Raw genomic sequence first — 17,356 nt, 5'->3', positions numbered from 1 at the left:
CAACGCGATCCACGTTCAAGCCTTTCCGGTGTTCCTCCTGTCGTCGCGGTTCGAGAGGAAAAAAAACAAAAGAGGAAACAAACGGATCTTTGGATCCTTTCATTCAACAGTCGCATCCACTTTTGCCAGGGAAACGCGCCGTCCAACGGCCTCCGTGGGAGGAAGGTAAACGGCGACAAAGGTAAAAGAGAGAGAGAGAGAGAGAGAGAGAGAAAAGTCATTTGGCGCGAGCGCACCGTGCGCGCGTTTTCCACGAGCAGAAACCCGATCGCTCGCGCGGTGTCACGTATCGGTATGGCACGCGATACGACGGCGATCGCTCTGCTCGACGATTCCGCTCGACTCCGCTCGACTCCGCTGCGCCGTATCGGCTCGACTCGGCGGATCGATCGTGACGCCAGGGTATGAAATCGGTAATGAGCTGTAAATCTCCGGCGAGTACACCGGGCCGCGTGTGCGGGTGAGTCACACGTCACGGATACCGACGGTATTCACCGACACACACACACACACACACACGCGCGCGCGCGCGCGCAAATATATAATATACATAGACGGCACCTTCCTTCGGCGTATTCTTTTCTCTTCGGTAGAAAATCGAAGGAAAGGATAATAAGCGAGAAATACACTCTCTCTTACCCGCCGGCCGGTTCCGTGGTTGGCCGCGCGCGCGTGGGCGTAAACGAGAGAGAAAGAGAGAAAAACGGTTGGGGAAGAAAGCAAGCGATGAGAGAGAGAGAGAGAGAGAGAGAGAGAGAGAGAGAGAGAGGCAAAGCGTGGTGCAGCGTGTAGAGGCGATTTTCTGAAAAAAATCGATGGTGAAACCTTCGTTAACGTTCGGTTTAGAGACTCGACGTACTCACGTGCCGTCCATCGCCCGCGGAAGATAATCCCGTTTCGATCGGATCGATTTAACCTGAGAATCGTCATTGCGCGGCGAAAGCGGCGTAGAGACGTCGCCGCGTGAAAATCATCGTCGAAAAAACTCTCCAACTGGTAACTTTAATCCTTTCATCTGTCGAGAGGAAGAAGCGTTAAGCTCGTGATATATATACTGAAAAACGCAAGGCAGTAAGACGTGAGCAGTAAACGAATTCGCCGATCGTAGTAGATAACGTAAAGCAATAATATAAGCATTAGAGAAATAAAAAAATGATTTGCTTATTGTTTACGTCTTACTGCTTGTTATGCGCCTTATCACTTCTTCCACGTGCCTTATTACGGCTTTAGATTGCTGCATATTAGAAGAGAGTCGCTAGTACGAAGGTTAACATTTTTTGAAGAAGTTTCTAACGAAACTAACTTTCTCTCTTTCGATAATTATTTTTAACCAACGTTTCATGTTTATTTAACAACGTTTATTCAATTTATCTTTTGAATAGAAAGAACTTTTTACTGACTGTATCATTTCCGGGTGCGAGACCAATTTTCATAAATAACGAAGAGAAAAAGGAAAAATAAAGGAATGACATTTTTTCGACACGATAATTTAACAATTAGATTGTATGTGACGATTAGTACTCAGATAATATGCATGTTGCATAAGATATTTAAAAGATGTCTTTTAGATCGTATTCATAGTCGGTTCTTATATTATAAGTCGATTCTTATAATTAAGATCATCTTAAGCACAATCTTAAGATATCATATAAGTAATTCAAAACCGTATCAGCACCTTTATGGATATAATTTAATTTTAATCTCGGCTCTCTACATTTTTCTAGTTTTAAAATTGGAAAAAGGTGAAGAGTAAAGTTAAACCGAAATTAAAATTAATTTACATTAATAGAAGCGTTAGACGTCTATTTTTTTATAGCGTTTTTCATAGGCAAAACTAATGTGCACTCGGTGTGCACTTTAAATCCGTTGTACGGCTTTAATCTCAATCAATGTTATAGATGTATATTTAATATCTCACTTTTACGTTTAGATCGTAATCGATGGTGGCTTTAATGTGCACTGCGCGCCAGTTCTGCCAATAAAAAACGCTATTAGACAAAGAAGTCTAAAAAAAGTAAACTCCTATAATAGTTTTCTAAGGCCGGAATGCTACGCATTGTAGAATGAGATTGAAAATTGAAAGATTGAAGATTGGATCAATCGGAACGAAAGGAGCCAAAATTTCTTTGTCCTTATGAAAATTCCTGGTGAAATTTCAATCTTTAATCTTCAATCTCAATGCATAGTCCGACTCCGGCCTAACGTTTTCTCTAATTGTAAGACATCTTATGCAACATGTATACGTTATCTGGGTAGCGACCGATGATTTGTGACCGGATTTTTCTGCGCGAGAATATCGATGCTTGCGAATCACTGACGAGGCAGAATCTTTCTTGCGAATGACTCCTGAAAATCCACGATAGAATCGCGCACGCGATCGACGAGCGATGGAGAGGCTTCGCTTTACCGCGTCGTGGAGAGGCGCGAATCGAAGAGATCGGCGACAGCGTCGCAATTATGCATATAATAATAATGCTTCTCTACTCGAACGCACGCAGGAATTCGACTATCGTCATTAAATCCGCGTTCGAAGAGCGCAATCTGTTAATCTGACGAATCACTCCTAGATGATATAATAATATTAAAATAACGTAGTATATATAATAGATGTAGTAGAGAAAAAAGAATAAATAGCAGAAGGAAACTTCGGTGGTAATTTCGCAGTAGTGAGATAATTGACGTGTTACTTATTCTTTTGATGAAGCGCCAGGTTTCTGATACGCCTGAGCAGGTTTTCTTCTCTCAGCAAAATACGATATGTTCAACAAGCGTTCAACAAACTACGACAATGTTTTAGGGTACGGGCAGAAAGGAAGCAGATTTTCTGCTTTCCAACCAGCACCGATGTGCCAACCGGCACAGACGAGGATACGGTAGACACGTGTAAAGGAAACTTCACGCTGGCCGGAAAGCAGAAAATTTGCTTCCTTTGTATTCGTACCCTTATGTTCCTTGTTCCGTACCCTTGTTCCTATATTTTCGAACCAGTTTGTGATTCTCAAGATCTGTGCATTAAAAAATTTTATTGAACAGTATAATCAAATTACAACAGTATAATGAAATAATGCGCAGGTTTCTAATAGTTCGAAACTGATTCGACTGTATTGGAACAAACCTTCGATCTGAAATAATAAAAAGTGAAAATAACTGTAGTTTGAATAGATTTAATTTTAAAAATTAAGAAATATAAAATACAAAAACAAATTGTATTTATATGCATGAAACTGTAAAATAGTTTCCGTAAAAATTTGCTCATTGATATAATATTAAATATTATATCAGACAAGTACTCGGAAAAGAATTTCCCGTAATGTCAAATAAATGACAGTAAAGGACAATATTGGAAAGTAAAGGACAAAATTGAGTTTCGAAGAAACAATTAAATTTAAAGGACAGCTACCTAAAATAAAGGATTGTCCCGAGATTGTCCTTTACAATAAAGGATATATGGTCACCATATGCATCTCGAAATATCATTCTATTCATGTTTAACATTGGCGTAAGCAACAAGGATAAAATGCAATATACCCCGAATTTCTAAACTTTCCTTAATTCGTGCATCTTAATTTCATAATTAATATAAAAATTGTTTTCTAGCTATGATTAATTAACAAACTAATGGGATGATTTTTTTAGTGCATTCTTTGATTTGAACGCCATTTTTGGAAATCAAATAAATTTTTCATTGATTTGAATGATGTAAAAAAAAAAATTTCTTGAAATCAAGTACATTTTTATTTTTCTTAAAGGTAATTTTCACCTCAACTTCAAAAAATCAACGAAAGAACCGATTTCTTCAATTTGAACGTAATTTTTCTTCGAATGCGATAACTGTAAAAGTTATTCACTATAGAACTATCAGTCTAGTGATTAAACCATAGATCGAAAAATACAATTTTTATATTAACTACAAATTATAATTATAATAAATGGAAAATATTAGGTCTAGAAATGGAAAGCGTCAAACGTCTGCATGAGCGATTTCAAAATCCTATAAGAGGGAAAAATATGTGTATTTCCCTGTATATACGAGTATACATTATTCACTTTAGCTTATATTATCTCACTTTATAACTTTAATTAAGATTATAAGTGAGATAGAGGAGGAGAGAAGAGAGTATAAAGTTAAAGTGAGATAATATACATACAGATAGAAGATAACATATATATATATATATATATATATATATGTATGTATGTATATAATATAGAAAGAGAGAAAGATATAAATAAATAGATTATAGATAGCTTTATTTATTAAGCGTTCTAGAATGAGAGAGTTCTCTCAAGCACTGAAAAAATTAACATTAATACAAACTTATAGAGTGGATCTGCAGCGTGAAAAAAGTATCACAAATGTTGAGAAAAATTACAAAAAAAAATATAATTAAATTAAGTGGAGAAATAAAAATCTGTACACATATAAACAAAATAGAATCTATTATTATTCCTGGATTGTTTTCAACGTTCTAAGACGAAGATCCTAATACGAAAATATCGAGGCTGTAATTGTTTTCGAATTACACTATCTTTAACCAATTATAATTCAAAAACTATTGCAGCCTCGACATTTTCGTATTAGAATTTTCGTCTCAAAATTACCTCAAGAATATGTCCTTAAGAGAATATTCGGTAGTAATGGGACACCCTGTACATTTTTCTCTCTCTTTTTCAGGATTTAGACAAAATCCTCTCGCGGCTGGACTCTGATAATGCTGAGTCTCTACAATCTGAACTGCCTTCCACAGCACGCGAAACACTGCAACTTAGAAAGCACATACCGTAATATTGATTTATACTCTCGTTGATTTATCGAGAGATATCCGTGCGCCTCTCCACGCGCGATAATCGCTTATTACGTTATACGTATTATTATACGTACCGGGCGCGCGTCCGTCGCGGTTACGCACGTCATACGGCTGTCTCTACGTGTACAAGTCTACGCAATTTAGCGACGAGTGGAGGGAGTATCGCGGGAAGGTGGGATGAGGGATGAAACAAGCAACTACTAGTGGAAACTAATAATTTAGTGACTTCTCGATTCTCCGACTTCTAAGTGTCGCCGTCGTTACGCGCGCATTCCTCCTCGCTTTCATGTCATCGGCATCCCCGCTGGCCGATGCGACGAGCGAACGTCGCGTGTTGTATCGATCTGGCATTATGATTATTATTGCGTTACGCGTCTCGCCTTTGTCTCTCAGTGTATATGGGTGTAAGTGTAAGTGAGTATCGCGGATTGAGACCTCCGTCAGTGGCACGTACGGTGTATACGTACATACGCAATCATCGTGCGACTTTACGACTTTACGATTTCGTCGCGTATACAGGTATACAATATACATATACGCGTCCAGATCCCTGTCGGCGGCGAGCGCGTCGCGAGCGGCATTGTGCCGTTCAACTCGCTCCGTCGTTATCGCGACCTCGCGCCGCGCCGCGACGAGTGTATTCGAGCGAACGGAGAGATTACTTTTGTTATTGTTATCGCGCTCTTTCTCATTTCACTGTTGCGCGCGCGAAGTTACAGTCGTTACGTTAACGCGCGCTCGTAAGTTACGCTTATCGCGTGTACACAAACTTTTGGCACAACTGCCGTGTAACGCGTAAGGCGTAAGAGAATCGTGAATCAATCGGAGGATAAAATGGAGGGCTCCGATTGGTCGAGATTCTCTTACGTCTTACGCTTTACGCGGTGTTATGCGAAAGTCCGTTGTGCTGCGGCCTTTACTTTGAGAATTCTTCTCAATTCTCTCTCGAGGGAAGTTATAAGTTTCTCGGGGAGACAGAGGGAGTCTCGGATTACATTTTGTCGGAAGGCGTGGCGAAACCGTAATGCGCGCGTCGACTGCGAGTCGGTCATCGCAATCGAGCGTGGTACGCGCGAACGTAATGAGCCCCGCGGATATCGGGTTTCCCAGGTGTTTTCGGTGTTGAGACTTCCGCGCTTAATTGCCACCTTCGCGAAGGAAATCGCGGGCGTTTTACCGTTCGCGGCCCGACCGCACGGGCCCGGTAATTTACTGTCGATTGGTCCGCTTTACAACGATATCGCGCCGGTTACCGGCGTGATTAACGTCTGACCGCTTAAACGGCGCTCGAATGTACGGCGCGGTGTCTCGACTCTCTCAGTAGTCGGCGATTAATCCCTCTTGAAGAAATTAAAATCACAAAATTGCGTCTCTCTCTCTCTCTCTCTCTCTCTCGCTTCTTTACGCGCGTACTTTTGTCTGTCTGTTACGTGCGTGTATTGTCTTTGTGTTTGTCGCACTCGCGGATCGAATTCATGAAGGATAAATTAGAAAATGCCGTTCCGCACCGGAGATCGAGGTAGCGTTGAGTATTTATCGGGTATTTACAAGTTTTATATCGTGAAACTTCTCGAGAATTTATCTATATCTGTGTTGTTTGAGTTAATTAGCCAAGAAATACCGCCGGTGATCTCGCTTCTGTAAAATGTTATACGACGCGTGTCGATCGTCGTCCTCTTTTTTTTTATTTCGACATTTTATTTCGATAAAGAACTATGGAAAATAAACTACTGGAACTGCCTTTTTTTCTATATTAATAAAATAGCGAGCTAATTTCACAATCCAAATTTTTATGTGGCTCCGTAAAATTACACAATGTAAAGTAGCACAATATTCTATTAATATATACATATAAAAAAATAATGACAGTTCCAATAGCACTCTCTCTTTCTCTCTCTCTCTCTCTTCGTAATTCTACAATTCCTATACAAATAAAAAAGAGTTTTTTTATACTAAAAAATGGAAAAAGTAGTAACTTGAACTCTGTTTAAAAGGATCGTAGTATTCTGGTTACAACTAACGAGAAATGTTGTTAGAATTGCGATAAATTATCAGCATGACACTTATTTTCCAAGTGCCGTGATGTCTGCATTAAAATTGATAAGTGTTGGATTATTAAAATTGATAAGTGTTGGAATTTTGTTTTTGAATTACTTATAGTGGGTACAACTCGGGCAGTACTCTAATTGTAGCCAAAAGTGGAAATATTTTTCTTTCTTTTTGTGTGTATTTTAGAGGGAAAGTGTTGTGCTTAATTCACTAATAACACACTATAGTTTCAATTTTAATTTTTAATACCAAAAATTTTATTTAAATAAGAAATCAGTATATTATTTAAGCGAACATCTGTTAATCCTTGTTATTCTGTTAGTCTGAAAAAAAATCGAAATTTTCAATATTTATTGATTATAAAAAATATTAATTGTGATGACGAGAGAAATATAAATTTCAATTATATATATATATATATCTTATTTATTGTAAAAGAATAAAATGGATGATTTATTTGCCAGGAATAAAATTTTACTTTGCTGTACTTAAATAAGGATTCACTTCGATAAAATAAATATTATATATCACAAATAGATTTTTAAATATCTTTTTCTCGGTGTATCATACGTATGGGAATTTTCTAACCGTATCTTGATTGTACCTTAATTTTCCATCTTTTTTGCGATGAAAGGATCTTGCACTGGCCTCAAGAACGACATGTATCCTTTGTCGATCTTCCGACCCACGCCCGAAAATTCTTGCCGTTCATTTCCTCGATCACGAGCGAGAAAAGAATGCGATTTGACGATCGTTTTCGTCCGACGGTAACTCGCGCGCGAGTTTATGTGTGTATATGTGTGATTATAGTTATTTCACACAGATACCTTTGCACGACGCTTATTAACGCTCAATCGCTGAGGCACGAATAGAAGTCGATCGGTATCCGTCCGATCCAGATACCGATCGTTATCCAACACGGCTTTTCGAGCCCTCCGTTTATGTGAACCTCTTTAACCCGCTCGCAGTTAGAAATTAAACGGACACTTTCATTAACCGTAGCTTTAAACTGCATTTAGATCAAGGGGGGAGAGAGAGAGAGAGAGGAGGGGAAAAAAGGGTTATGTAACGCGAGATTTAGTTGTTCCGTTAGGTATTCGAACGCGCATTTGAAAGTCATTGAAGTTGTAAACTGTTTGCTGGAGAACATTTTATAAATTCGCCGCAATAACGCGAATTATTAAAATCTCATTATGATCCAATGAACAACAACGGAAATTACTTTCACAAGTTCATTAATTCATCAACATTCACGTTTTTTTGCACCGAATAATTTGCATCGTGCCGCGTCAAATAAATATTCGCTACAATATTTTTTACAACTTTTCACTTCCGTAAGCGAAGTTTTATGTCACGCGATTACACGGCACGTTAGTGCCGTACTGGGAAAGGATGACTTTGTTAAAGCTTTTTAAAAATTTAAATATATATCTGCCGATCTAAAAATAATTTTGTTAGGTCATAAATTATGATAGGAAACTCAAGCGTGATGAGCGATGTCATAAAAAAGTTTTATCGTTTTAACATCCAGTTGAATTATAACGTTCTACGTTATAATTATTTTAATAGTCCAACAAAGTTATATTTTCAGATCTATATCTAACTAATTATTTAAATACTTCAGCAACACCGTTTTCTTCCCGTTTCACTCGCCGTTTCGTAATTTTTACAGTAATTATTTGTTTCCATCCGTGCCGTTCGATAAAGATAATATCCACATCACGTTACCGATACAGCACAGATCGTTTCAGCAATATTCCAGCAACATTGTAACATTCCAGCAATATTAACATAGAAAATGTCGCAAGCTTTTGTGCTATGTGACTAACGACGAATTGGCGATTGCGTTTACATTTGTGTCTCTTGACCCAATCAGAGAGGAGTCGATTAGCAGTTCTTTTTTGATTAATCAAGAGAGTTGCGAGTTGCCAATATCGCTAGTGCGATACAGACAGGCGTGACTTCATTTTAAATTCATAACGGTCGTCGGCATGCGAGTCGTGTGGAGTCTTTTTTTTAAACGGCCGTCTCTCGATCATTCTCTAAATACGTATACGCGTGTCGTTAACGGCCAAGTAAATGGATTTGTTTTCCTGATTAACAGGCGGTGCGCGTGCCTGCCGGAGGCGAGGATTCCTCATCGGAGAATCGCGACTGGATTTGGTACATCATCATCGTCGTCGTCGTCGTCATCGTCGTCGTCGTCGACGCGAGTGTAGTTTTTTACCTCACACATAGAGACGTAAAAAATCACGCGAGTGAATTATTGAGAGAGGAGAAGAGAAAAACGAGGGAAGAAAACTGAAAAAAAGAACCAGGAAGAACCAGGAGAGGGAGAGGAGGAGGAGGAGGAGGAGGAGGAGGAGGAGAGAGAGAGAGAGAGAGAGAGAGAGAGTGTGTGTGTGCATCGCAACGCGTGTGAAATGGATGGTACGCCAAAGAAAAGCGAAGCAGTGCTAATATATGGATGCCCATGGGTGGAACTTGGCCGAAATGTGCCAACGCTACCATCACGCTATACCGGCGACAGCGGGGACGCAGAATTCCTCGCCAGCTAGGGATCCCTCGGCTGCCATCGCGCAAGGCCTGTCAACCGCCGCTCTCATCGATCAAGCCAGCCCGTCTTATTCGCATTACACGTAAGTCCATTTCTTTTTCCTATCCCTCTCATATTTATTTCATGAATATCCGCACACCGGCGGTGTAATAAATTTTCGAGTCGTGAAACTCGGGCGGTTTTTCACGTCGAAATCAACTACATCGTCGAAAATGGGGAGAGAAACGTTACACGGTGAAAGATATTTTGTGTTGGAGACGATCCACTCGTGTTCCTTCGTGTTACAATTTTATGTTGTCGTTTTAACATATTCGAGTGTCAATTTTTAACATAATATGTGTGTGTGTGTGTGTGTGTGTGCGATTGTATTATTTAAATCTTTTCTGTCAAATTGATATCCAATATTGTTTTAGTGTGCTTTAGTTGTCTCAAAGTGACGCAATTTATGAATAAGTCAACAGACAACATAAAAATAATGTATTTTTTTAAATAATAAATTGAAATACAATACATATTAACAATTTATATCATAAATATTAACTATTATTACATATCACATATATACATATCATAAATATTAACTGTTATTGAATAGATGTGTATATTGAAAAAAATATGCTTCTCCAATAATTTATTTACAAATTGCGTCTTTTTTGTGATAATTTTTTGCATAATATCTATGTTAATAACTTAACAGAAAAGTTTGAGCGGACCATTTGGGGGACACGTGAGAAATATGTTAAGTTTAACACAAATTTTCCAACGGTGCGCAGTGTAACGAAAGACCGAGCCCGCATTTCGGCGGTTTGGAACCACGTGTGGAGATGTAGATGGAGGGGGGGGGAGGGGTTCCCCATACGTGTGTACACGCATATACACATATCGCGGGGCTTATCGCGGGTAAAGGGGGGGAGGGGCGCCCGGGCCCCGTTCTCAATTGTATCGTATATATTAATAACGATACGGCGAATTAGGGATAAGTATACGTACCGCGCGGTCAGGACCCCCGTAATCCTGTTATTAGCGCGGCGATTAGGGGAAGATGATCCCAAGGCAAATTGCAGGGGCGTGTACCGCGCGTGTTTGGTTAACATAATCGCCAATCGCTATCGCCGATCCGCGCGAGTACCTCGGAACGAGGAGGGCGATATATGCGCAGGCGACGCGGACGTGCGTCTTCTCTCAACCCTCTCGTCTCGGTCAGATCGACGCGCGTCGATGTTTTTCCCCCCTTTTTTAAATTTTCTTCCTTCCTCGCCCCCGCGCGTGTCCCTCCGGGATGTTAGTGTGTTGGAAATCTATTAAATTGCAGTTTACGCTTGAGATTCAATGTTTCACTATCATTACGTCGTACTGCGAAGGCAAAGAGGATAAAGGGTAAAAATCTCACTCTCTCTCTCTCTCTCTCTCTCTCTCTCTCTCTCTCTCTCTCTCTCTCTCTCTCTCTCTCCTCGATCCTCTGGGACTGCTAAAGAGGAGGTTGGGAAAATAGCATGCGCGCTGCCGGCATGCGTTTCTAACGTATCGTATAATTTCAGCTATTTCTTATCTCGTTTGCCCGCAGTCTTATTTGCTTGTGCCCTCTTACGACGATACATTCGACGGGGTACTTGCGAGAATTTCGCGTTTAACATTCGTCGCTCTTCAACCGTGCATTTGCGAAGTCGACCGAGTCAAACTCGCCACGACGGAGGATGGGAAATGCGAAAAGAAGAAAAAAAAGGAAAGACTCGTTGCTGTTTCTTTAAAATAATATCCTTTTCGCAAAAGACTCTGCATCTGCAATCTGGGTCTTTTTTTTTAGTACAAGCGACATTTTCACTCTCAAGTTTTTCCTTAAATAAAGGAACGCGGAGTTCTTTTGAAATATCTTAGTAAAAAAAATCTTCGGTAATGTAATAGAGATAACAAAAGTAACTCTGAATTTTCCAACAATATAAAACATTAAAGAAAGCTTGAACTGGATGGAAAAAAAAGGAGTAAAAATGTGATTGCAGACGAAGGAGATTAAAGAGACACATTTTAATTCATATCTGATTTAAATTTATTATAATAAGATTTTATTAGGACATGAAATCAAACACTCAAGTATAAGTGTATTCAAGCCTACGACGGTCAAAGCTAGATCTCTCCCAAATGCCCAAATAATTCACAAGTGAATCATCAATATCCTATTTAACTTGTGATGTTATCGCAGTAGTTTAATTGCGTTTGATAAAGTCCGGACAAATTTCGGCGCGCAGTTTTGAATAACTACAAAAATATGGTATATATGCATGTACATGTATAGGATATAGATGATTCACTTGTGAATTATTTGGGCACTCGGAAGATTCAGCTTCGACCGTCATAGGCTTGAATATACTTGAGTGTTTTAATTTATCGATACGTCAGACATACATATATCGTACGCCAAAAATTTCGCGTCCGAAGGTACCGCAACGACGCGGATCTTTAAACTACTTCCTTTGACGACGAAAATCAGCTCTATTAAAATGGTTCCGCCCGGTTCCCATTCGTTGCTCTCGTTGCCGTCGCACGGATCGCGTACCACGTCACGTTATTTTATACGTACGCACGCACGCATGCACGCGAATATTAGATATTCCTGCAGTTGCTTTACGCGAAAGTCTTGCAAGTCTGAAAGCTTCATGCTTACGATAATTTATTCGTGAATTTTTTTGTCAATTGAAACTTATTTCTAGAATATAAAGTTTGTGTTTAATTCTCGGTTAGATTTAATTGGGAATAGTTTTCAAGTGTTTTACTTTTAATATCTTTGGAGTCACACTCTAAATTTTTGGAAGTGAAATTTCACTCCCAAAGAGGGTGATAATTGCGCCAGTCCGATAGGAGTGAAATTTTCACTCTCTTAGAGAATGAAGGATCACTTCAAATCAGGGAGTCAATTTTCAATCTATGTAAAGAGTGAATAATTTCAATCTTGGAAAGGAGAAACTGAAATTTCACTCTGATAAATGTTAAGTTTAGCCTCCCTACAATGTGTAATTTAAAAAATTATTAGGCTTATTCGACGTGTTTTTGCACAAGACGAACGAATATGGTAGAAAAAAGCGTCGCTCTGTCTCGCGAAGCGAGATATCATTATTAAAGTTGACTTTTTAGGTTAGATTAAGAAATGAAATTTCACTCCTGAAGAAATGAATTTACTCCTCGCCGGACTGGCGCAACCATCACTTTTCTCGGAGTAAAATTTACTCCCAAAAATTTAGGGAGCACACTATAATAACTATAATTGGTCACTCATTGATTGATTCTCGTATATTTACGAGAAAGCTTCCAATCGAGAGTTACAACTCTTTTGACCACTTTCTCGATCACCTTCCTTTCAAAATCCTTTCGTTACCTAAATTAAGTAACGATATTATTCCTTAATTTAAAAGATTAAAATTTTTGGTTAACTGCGACTGGATTAAATCTACACTCGAAATTTCTTTGCAGTGAAATCTCACTTCAAGAGAATGAAAATACAATCACCTTTGAAAAAAAAAGTGAAAATATTTCACTTCTCGAAAAAGAGTGACAATTTTCACTCCTTTTAGAGTCGCTTTTTTTCAGAGTGAGACATTACTCTTCCGAAGTGAAAATCCATTCTAAAAAGAATGAACATTGTCATATTTCCACTTTTTTCCCAAGGGTGGTTGTATTCTCGCTTTTTTTCGAGTGAGATTTTTCACTGCAGAAAATTTAGAGCGTAACCGCGAATTAACTAGAAAATCAAAAAGAAACCGGAAATAGATATGTCTCTACGTATTTTTCAACTGCCAACTGTCGCAGATATCTCCGCGTAAATCGCTTCGCGACTCGCGAATGATTCTCGCATGATAAGAATTAATACGACGATGCGGCATTGCGGGTCGATCGAGCCGGGGCAAGCTCAATTTGCAAACATCGATTATATCAACGAAACATCAATAATTCCGCGAACGATATGCTACACCACCACGGTAACTGTACACGCGCCTCGGTTTTTCTTAGTACTTGTGGACTGGAAATACCTAAGTGTCGCGGACTCTCTTCGAAAGGAGTCATCGCTATTTTCTTTTTTTACTCGACTCGCGCCGGCGCGGCGTTTTGGATTTTCCACCCGAGTTTTCCGTTACGAAGTTATTTGTTATTCCCAGCTTTTTGTTTCGGCGTCTCTCAATCGCAAAATCGTGGAAATGATTACGGAGCGGTGACGTCGCGTTTGACCCCTGGCCGTGTAAATGCGTATGTCGCACCGAGAACCTTGTAATCCCCGCGATTGCGATGACTCAGATCGGTGACTTGACAATTGAGCAGTGACTGGCAGTTAATTACGGATTAATATAAGTTATAATTATTTGAAGCGTGTACGAAATGCACGGCACAACACGACACGCAGGAAGACGAGCGCGCGCGCGCTTACGCCGTTGCACTTACAATTGTCTGGCTCTAATCTGTATTATTTAATTAAACGATTCTTTCGAATCCATTATGTGCGAAAAAAACGCCGAGGTCCCGTTTTAAGTGCCATCACCATTGTTTTTGCGATCTATAGCGAATACTAAGAGAGAGATCACCGAGATAATAGATTCATATTTGCATTATAAACGTAACGGAGGTGGCCGCATTGACTCGGAGGTAGCAAACTTGAGCCGCGATCGAACAGTCGGTTTTTGGATTTCGCAGATACGTTAGTATTATACGTAAACGATTTTAGGATAGTCGTGAATCTGTATATTGACAAATTTTAATAAATATTCGTTTGAATATATAGTATATATGTATATATATATAAAACTAGACACTTACTAAATGGTAGACACATATTTTAGTTTTACAAGAACCATTAATTTGTGGGACTTGAGTATTATTCTTTCATTGAGCAAATATTTATTTGATAAAATTTCATACACACACATTTCTTTCCAGTGTACTAATCTGTAGTGCATTAAACGTAATGGCGACGAAATCGTGTTGATGAATCGAGACTCATTTGCAGCCGCGTAAATTTGCATCGTTGCAAACAATGGCCGCGCGGATTAACGAATTAAGACGGCTAAGTGTCCCGGTATGACAAATACCGGATATTACTTCCCACAAACAAGCGCACTTAAAAAAAGCATCGCTACCATCGAGGCGAACCAGGTATGAAACAGACATCGTCCTCGCGTATGATAATTCCGCGCGTATTGGCATATTTTATTCGACAGTGAGCCGCAATTAGTCGCCCATGTCGGTAATTCATTGTTCGCCTCTTTCTACAAATGTTTCATTTTAATCTCGGGTTTAATTAACTCTTCATCTTTTTCCGGTTGGAGGGAATTAGAAAAGGAGTGAAGAGCAAGTTGAACCGAGGTTAAAGGTTCATTTATATATCGGTATACTCTCGAAATTCTATCGAATGGCGAGCCCGACTCTAAAGAATGAAAATTGAATGAACCAGTCGTGAAAGAAGAACGAGAGAGAGTTTAGCGAGTAGAAATAGGGGGAATTGATCGCTCTCTCTCGTTTCCCGAATCATCCCGCGCTGCTCCTCGAGACAAAATCTCGAAGGCGCCGGAGAATCGGGGAGAGATACTCGTGGGATTTTTATGAACCGTTACGTGCCACGAGTGCACCACAGTCCACACGACACAGACGAGAATTCCGCAATTAACGCAATCGTATATACCGGGCTCGAGCAGAGAGAGAGAGAGAGCCGCCTTACCTCGTCCTCGCAGTTAGCCTGGGAATTTTTCGTCGCTCGACGGTATATCTCTGGTGGTATCGCGCGCGCGCGCGCGGACACCTCTTCCCGTGAGGTGCCGTGTAGAAATCTTCGATTCTTCCTTACTCGGTCGCAGGAAGTCGTACGTAATGGCTCCGCCGTTGGCTCGGAGGTCAGAGAAGGGCTGGTGGTATGATACAGTACGTACGGACGGACGTACGGACGGACGGACGGACGGACGGACGGAGTTCGCGGCGTCCGTTCCGCAGCCTTAAACAACCCGTAAAGGTTTCGGGGATGCGCTTTCTTCGTTCACAAATCTGAAACGCGCCGGAGCGTTAGTAGTGCAGAGGTGAGCGGCTGAGGTCGTCACTTCCGCTTACCAACCGAACCGCATTGGGCATTCGATTTGAAAGTTTAATCAGGGGCTTATATAAAATTACAGTTCCCCGTTCGCTCGCGCGAACAATTTCGTCGTGTACGATGCCGTTGACTGATCTACAGGCCTATTTTTTTTTTTTTTTTTTTCCAATTCTCCCGGCATCCAAATCGAATCCTGTAATATCCGTTAAGCGTCGACGGGTGAAATTTTCGATCCACCGCAGAAACAATCGTGATCGATCTACGGGCGACGCCGTGCGTTTTTCGCCGCGTTTACGCGACTTCCCCATGGCGGCGTCGGGCGATGCGAGGGTGCGTCGTTCGATCGACGCGATTATCCGAATAAAAATACGCCGCCGTGTTAAACCCGCGCCGTCGCGCGGGCCGAAAGCTTTCTCTTTTACTTCTCTTCGCGAAGCCTCCACCCCCTTGGCTTCCATCGGAGGGGCAGGCGGGAGAAGAACAATTTAGCCGGCGAACAAGTGTGCCGTTGACGCAGGAGAATGACGAAGGGAACGGGCGCTCAGAACGAAACCCCACCGAACGGTCGCCATCGCGCGCCGCCTGTTTGCTCTGCGTGCCGAACCGTGCACAGGACACACCGGTGTGCCTTTTCCTCCTTCTCCTCGCGAAGGAGAGGAGCCACGGCGGAGATTCATGAGGCTCAACGGACATGCCGATTTAGGGGATCGCCGCCGGTGCGCGGCTGTTGTTCTTTGTCTCCCTGCTCGGCCGAGTCTGACGACGGTGCGTGCGGAGCGGCGTGTCTGCCGCTCCAGGTCGCGGCCCGGCGGTTCCCCACGAGCTATTTGTAACGCGCGCGCGCGCGCGCGCGCGTCGGCGTGTGGAAGGATAACTGTCGTTTTTCCTTGACACGCATTGCGGAACGTCTCCCCGTCCATTCCCGGGAACGTACGTGTAGTCCGCTCGGAGGAGACCGAGATTTTGGAAGAGGCGCGGAAAGAGAACTCTCTTTCGTCTCTCATCGTTCGGGAGACGAGCGAGTTAAGCTCGCGCGTCGTTCGATTAAACGGTTACAAGCGCGTTTCGCTACGGGTAGTAAACATCGCGCACGAACGGTAACCGCGCGTGCAACACCGCCGGTGCGTCTCATAATATATCGCGTAAATTAACGCGATCGCTGCGAATCCTATTAACGCTCGGAAGGACCGAGGCAGTCAATTTTAGGCCCCCCTCGCGAAATTCAAACTGATACGAACTCCTTTCAATTTTGCTCCCACGCGATATATACCCTTTCGTGACCTTTCGTCGTTTTTTTATGTTCTTAATTTTAGTAAAAAAAAAAAAAAAAAATTTGTCGATTATGTAAAATGAATTTTTATTTAATTAAAGAAGATGCGAAACCCTGACATTTCTTACGGTCCTTCTATAGTGTCAACAGGATTGTCACAAATTTCTCATCTTAAATTCTGCAAACTTTCCCCTGATTTCCGGACGAGATCTCATGATTTTTCCCGACTTTCAATGTCTCGAAATCTTTTTACATTTCCGTTCTGATTTAGAAACCGTGAAATATTTTGCTGAAAAATTAACTTGACGTAACAACTTAATTAATGTTAGCTGGCGCTGCTTTTCAATCGTTCGGTCGGTGGTAGTATTTCAAAATGGCGTAGGTATGATTATTAAACTTCTTCGAAGTCAACAATTTTAACGTTCCACAAAACCTCGGCCTCCCTGGATTTCCCAGACGTTTCTCCGATTTTCCCGATTTCCAATTTTGCGACAACCTCCCTGCCAATTAATCCCTATCTCGTCGCTATCATTCGCAGATCTTATCTAGCGCGAATTATCTCGGCGAACGGGGACAATACGAGCTGTTCCGCGAAGCTGCAATGACGCGTGTCC

General features: G+C 41.1%; 1 protein-coding gene across 5 annotated transcripts in view; it reads left to right on the top strand.

The window, feature by feature from the left end:
- The window catches only part of LOC108748823 (putative transcription factor SOX-15), a 54,163-nt gene that overhangs the window by 9,982 nt on the left and 26,825 nt on the right, over nucleotides 1-17,356 (top strand). For 2 of the 5 annotated variants that reach the window (XM_018487200.1, XM_018487195.1), the window contains exons 1-2: nucleotides 57-181; nucleotides 8,962-9,496. In XM_018487200.1, coding sequence (XP_018342702.1) covers nucleotides 9,321-9,496 — 176 coding nt within the window. In that variant the 5' untranslated portion in view covers nucleotides 57-181; nucleotides 8,962-9,320. Of the gene's footprint in view, nucleotides 1-56; nucleotides 182-5,209; nucleotides 5,223-5,528; nucleotides 5,549-8,961; nucleotides 9,497-17,356 lie in introns of those variants that run through there. The other 3 variants (XM_018487198.1, XM_018487197.1, XM_018487199.1) reach the window with 3 other exon arrangements.

The sequence above is a fragment of the Trachymyrmex septentrionalis genome, unplaced genomic scaffold (genome assembly GCF_001594115.1).
Source record: "Trachymyrmex septentrionalis isolate Tsep2-gDNA-1 unplaced genomic scaffold, Tsep1.0 scaffold243, whole genome shotgun sequence".
Classification (NCBI taxonomy): Eukaryota; Metazoa; Arthropoda; class Insecta; order Hymenoptera; family Formicidae; genus Trachymyrmex; species Trachymyrmex septentrionalis.
The sequence above is the reverse complement of the archived record's forward strand: the minus strand, read 5'-3'. Positions and strand labels throughout refer to the sequence as shown.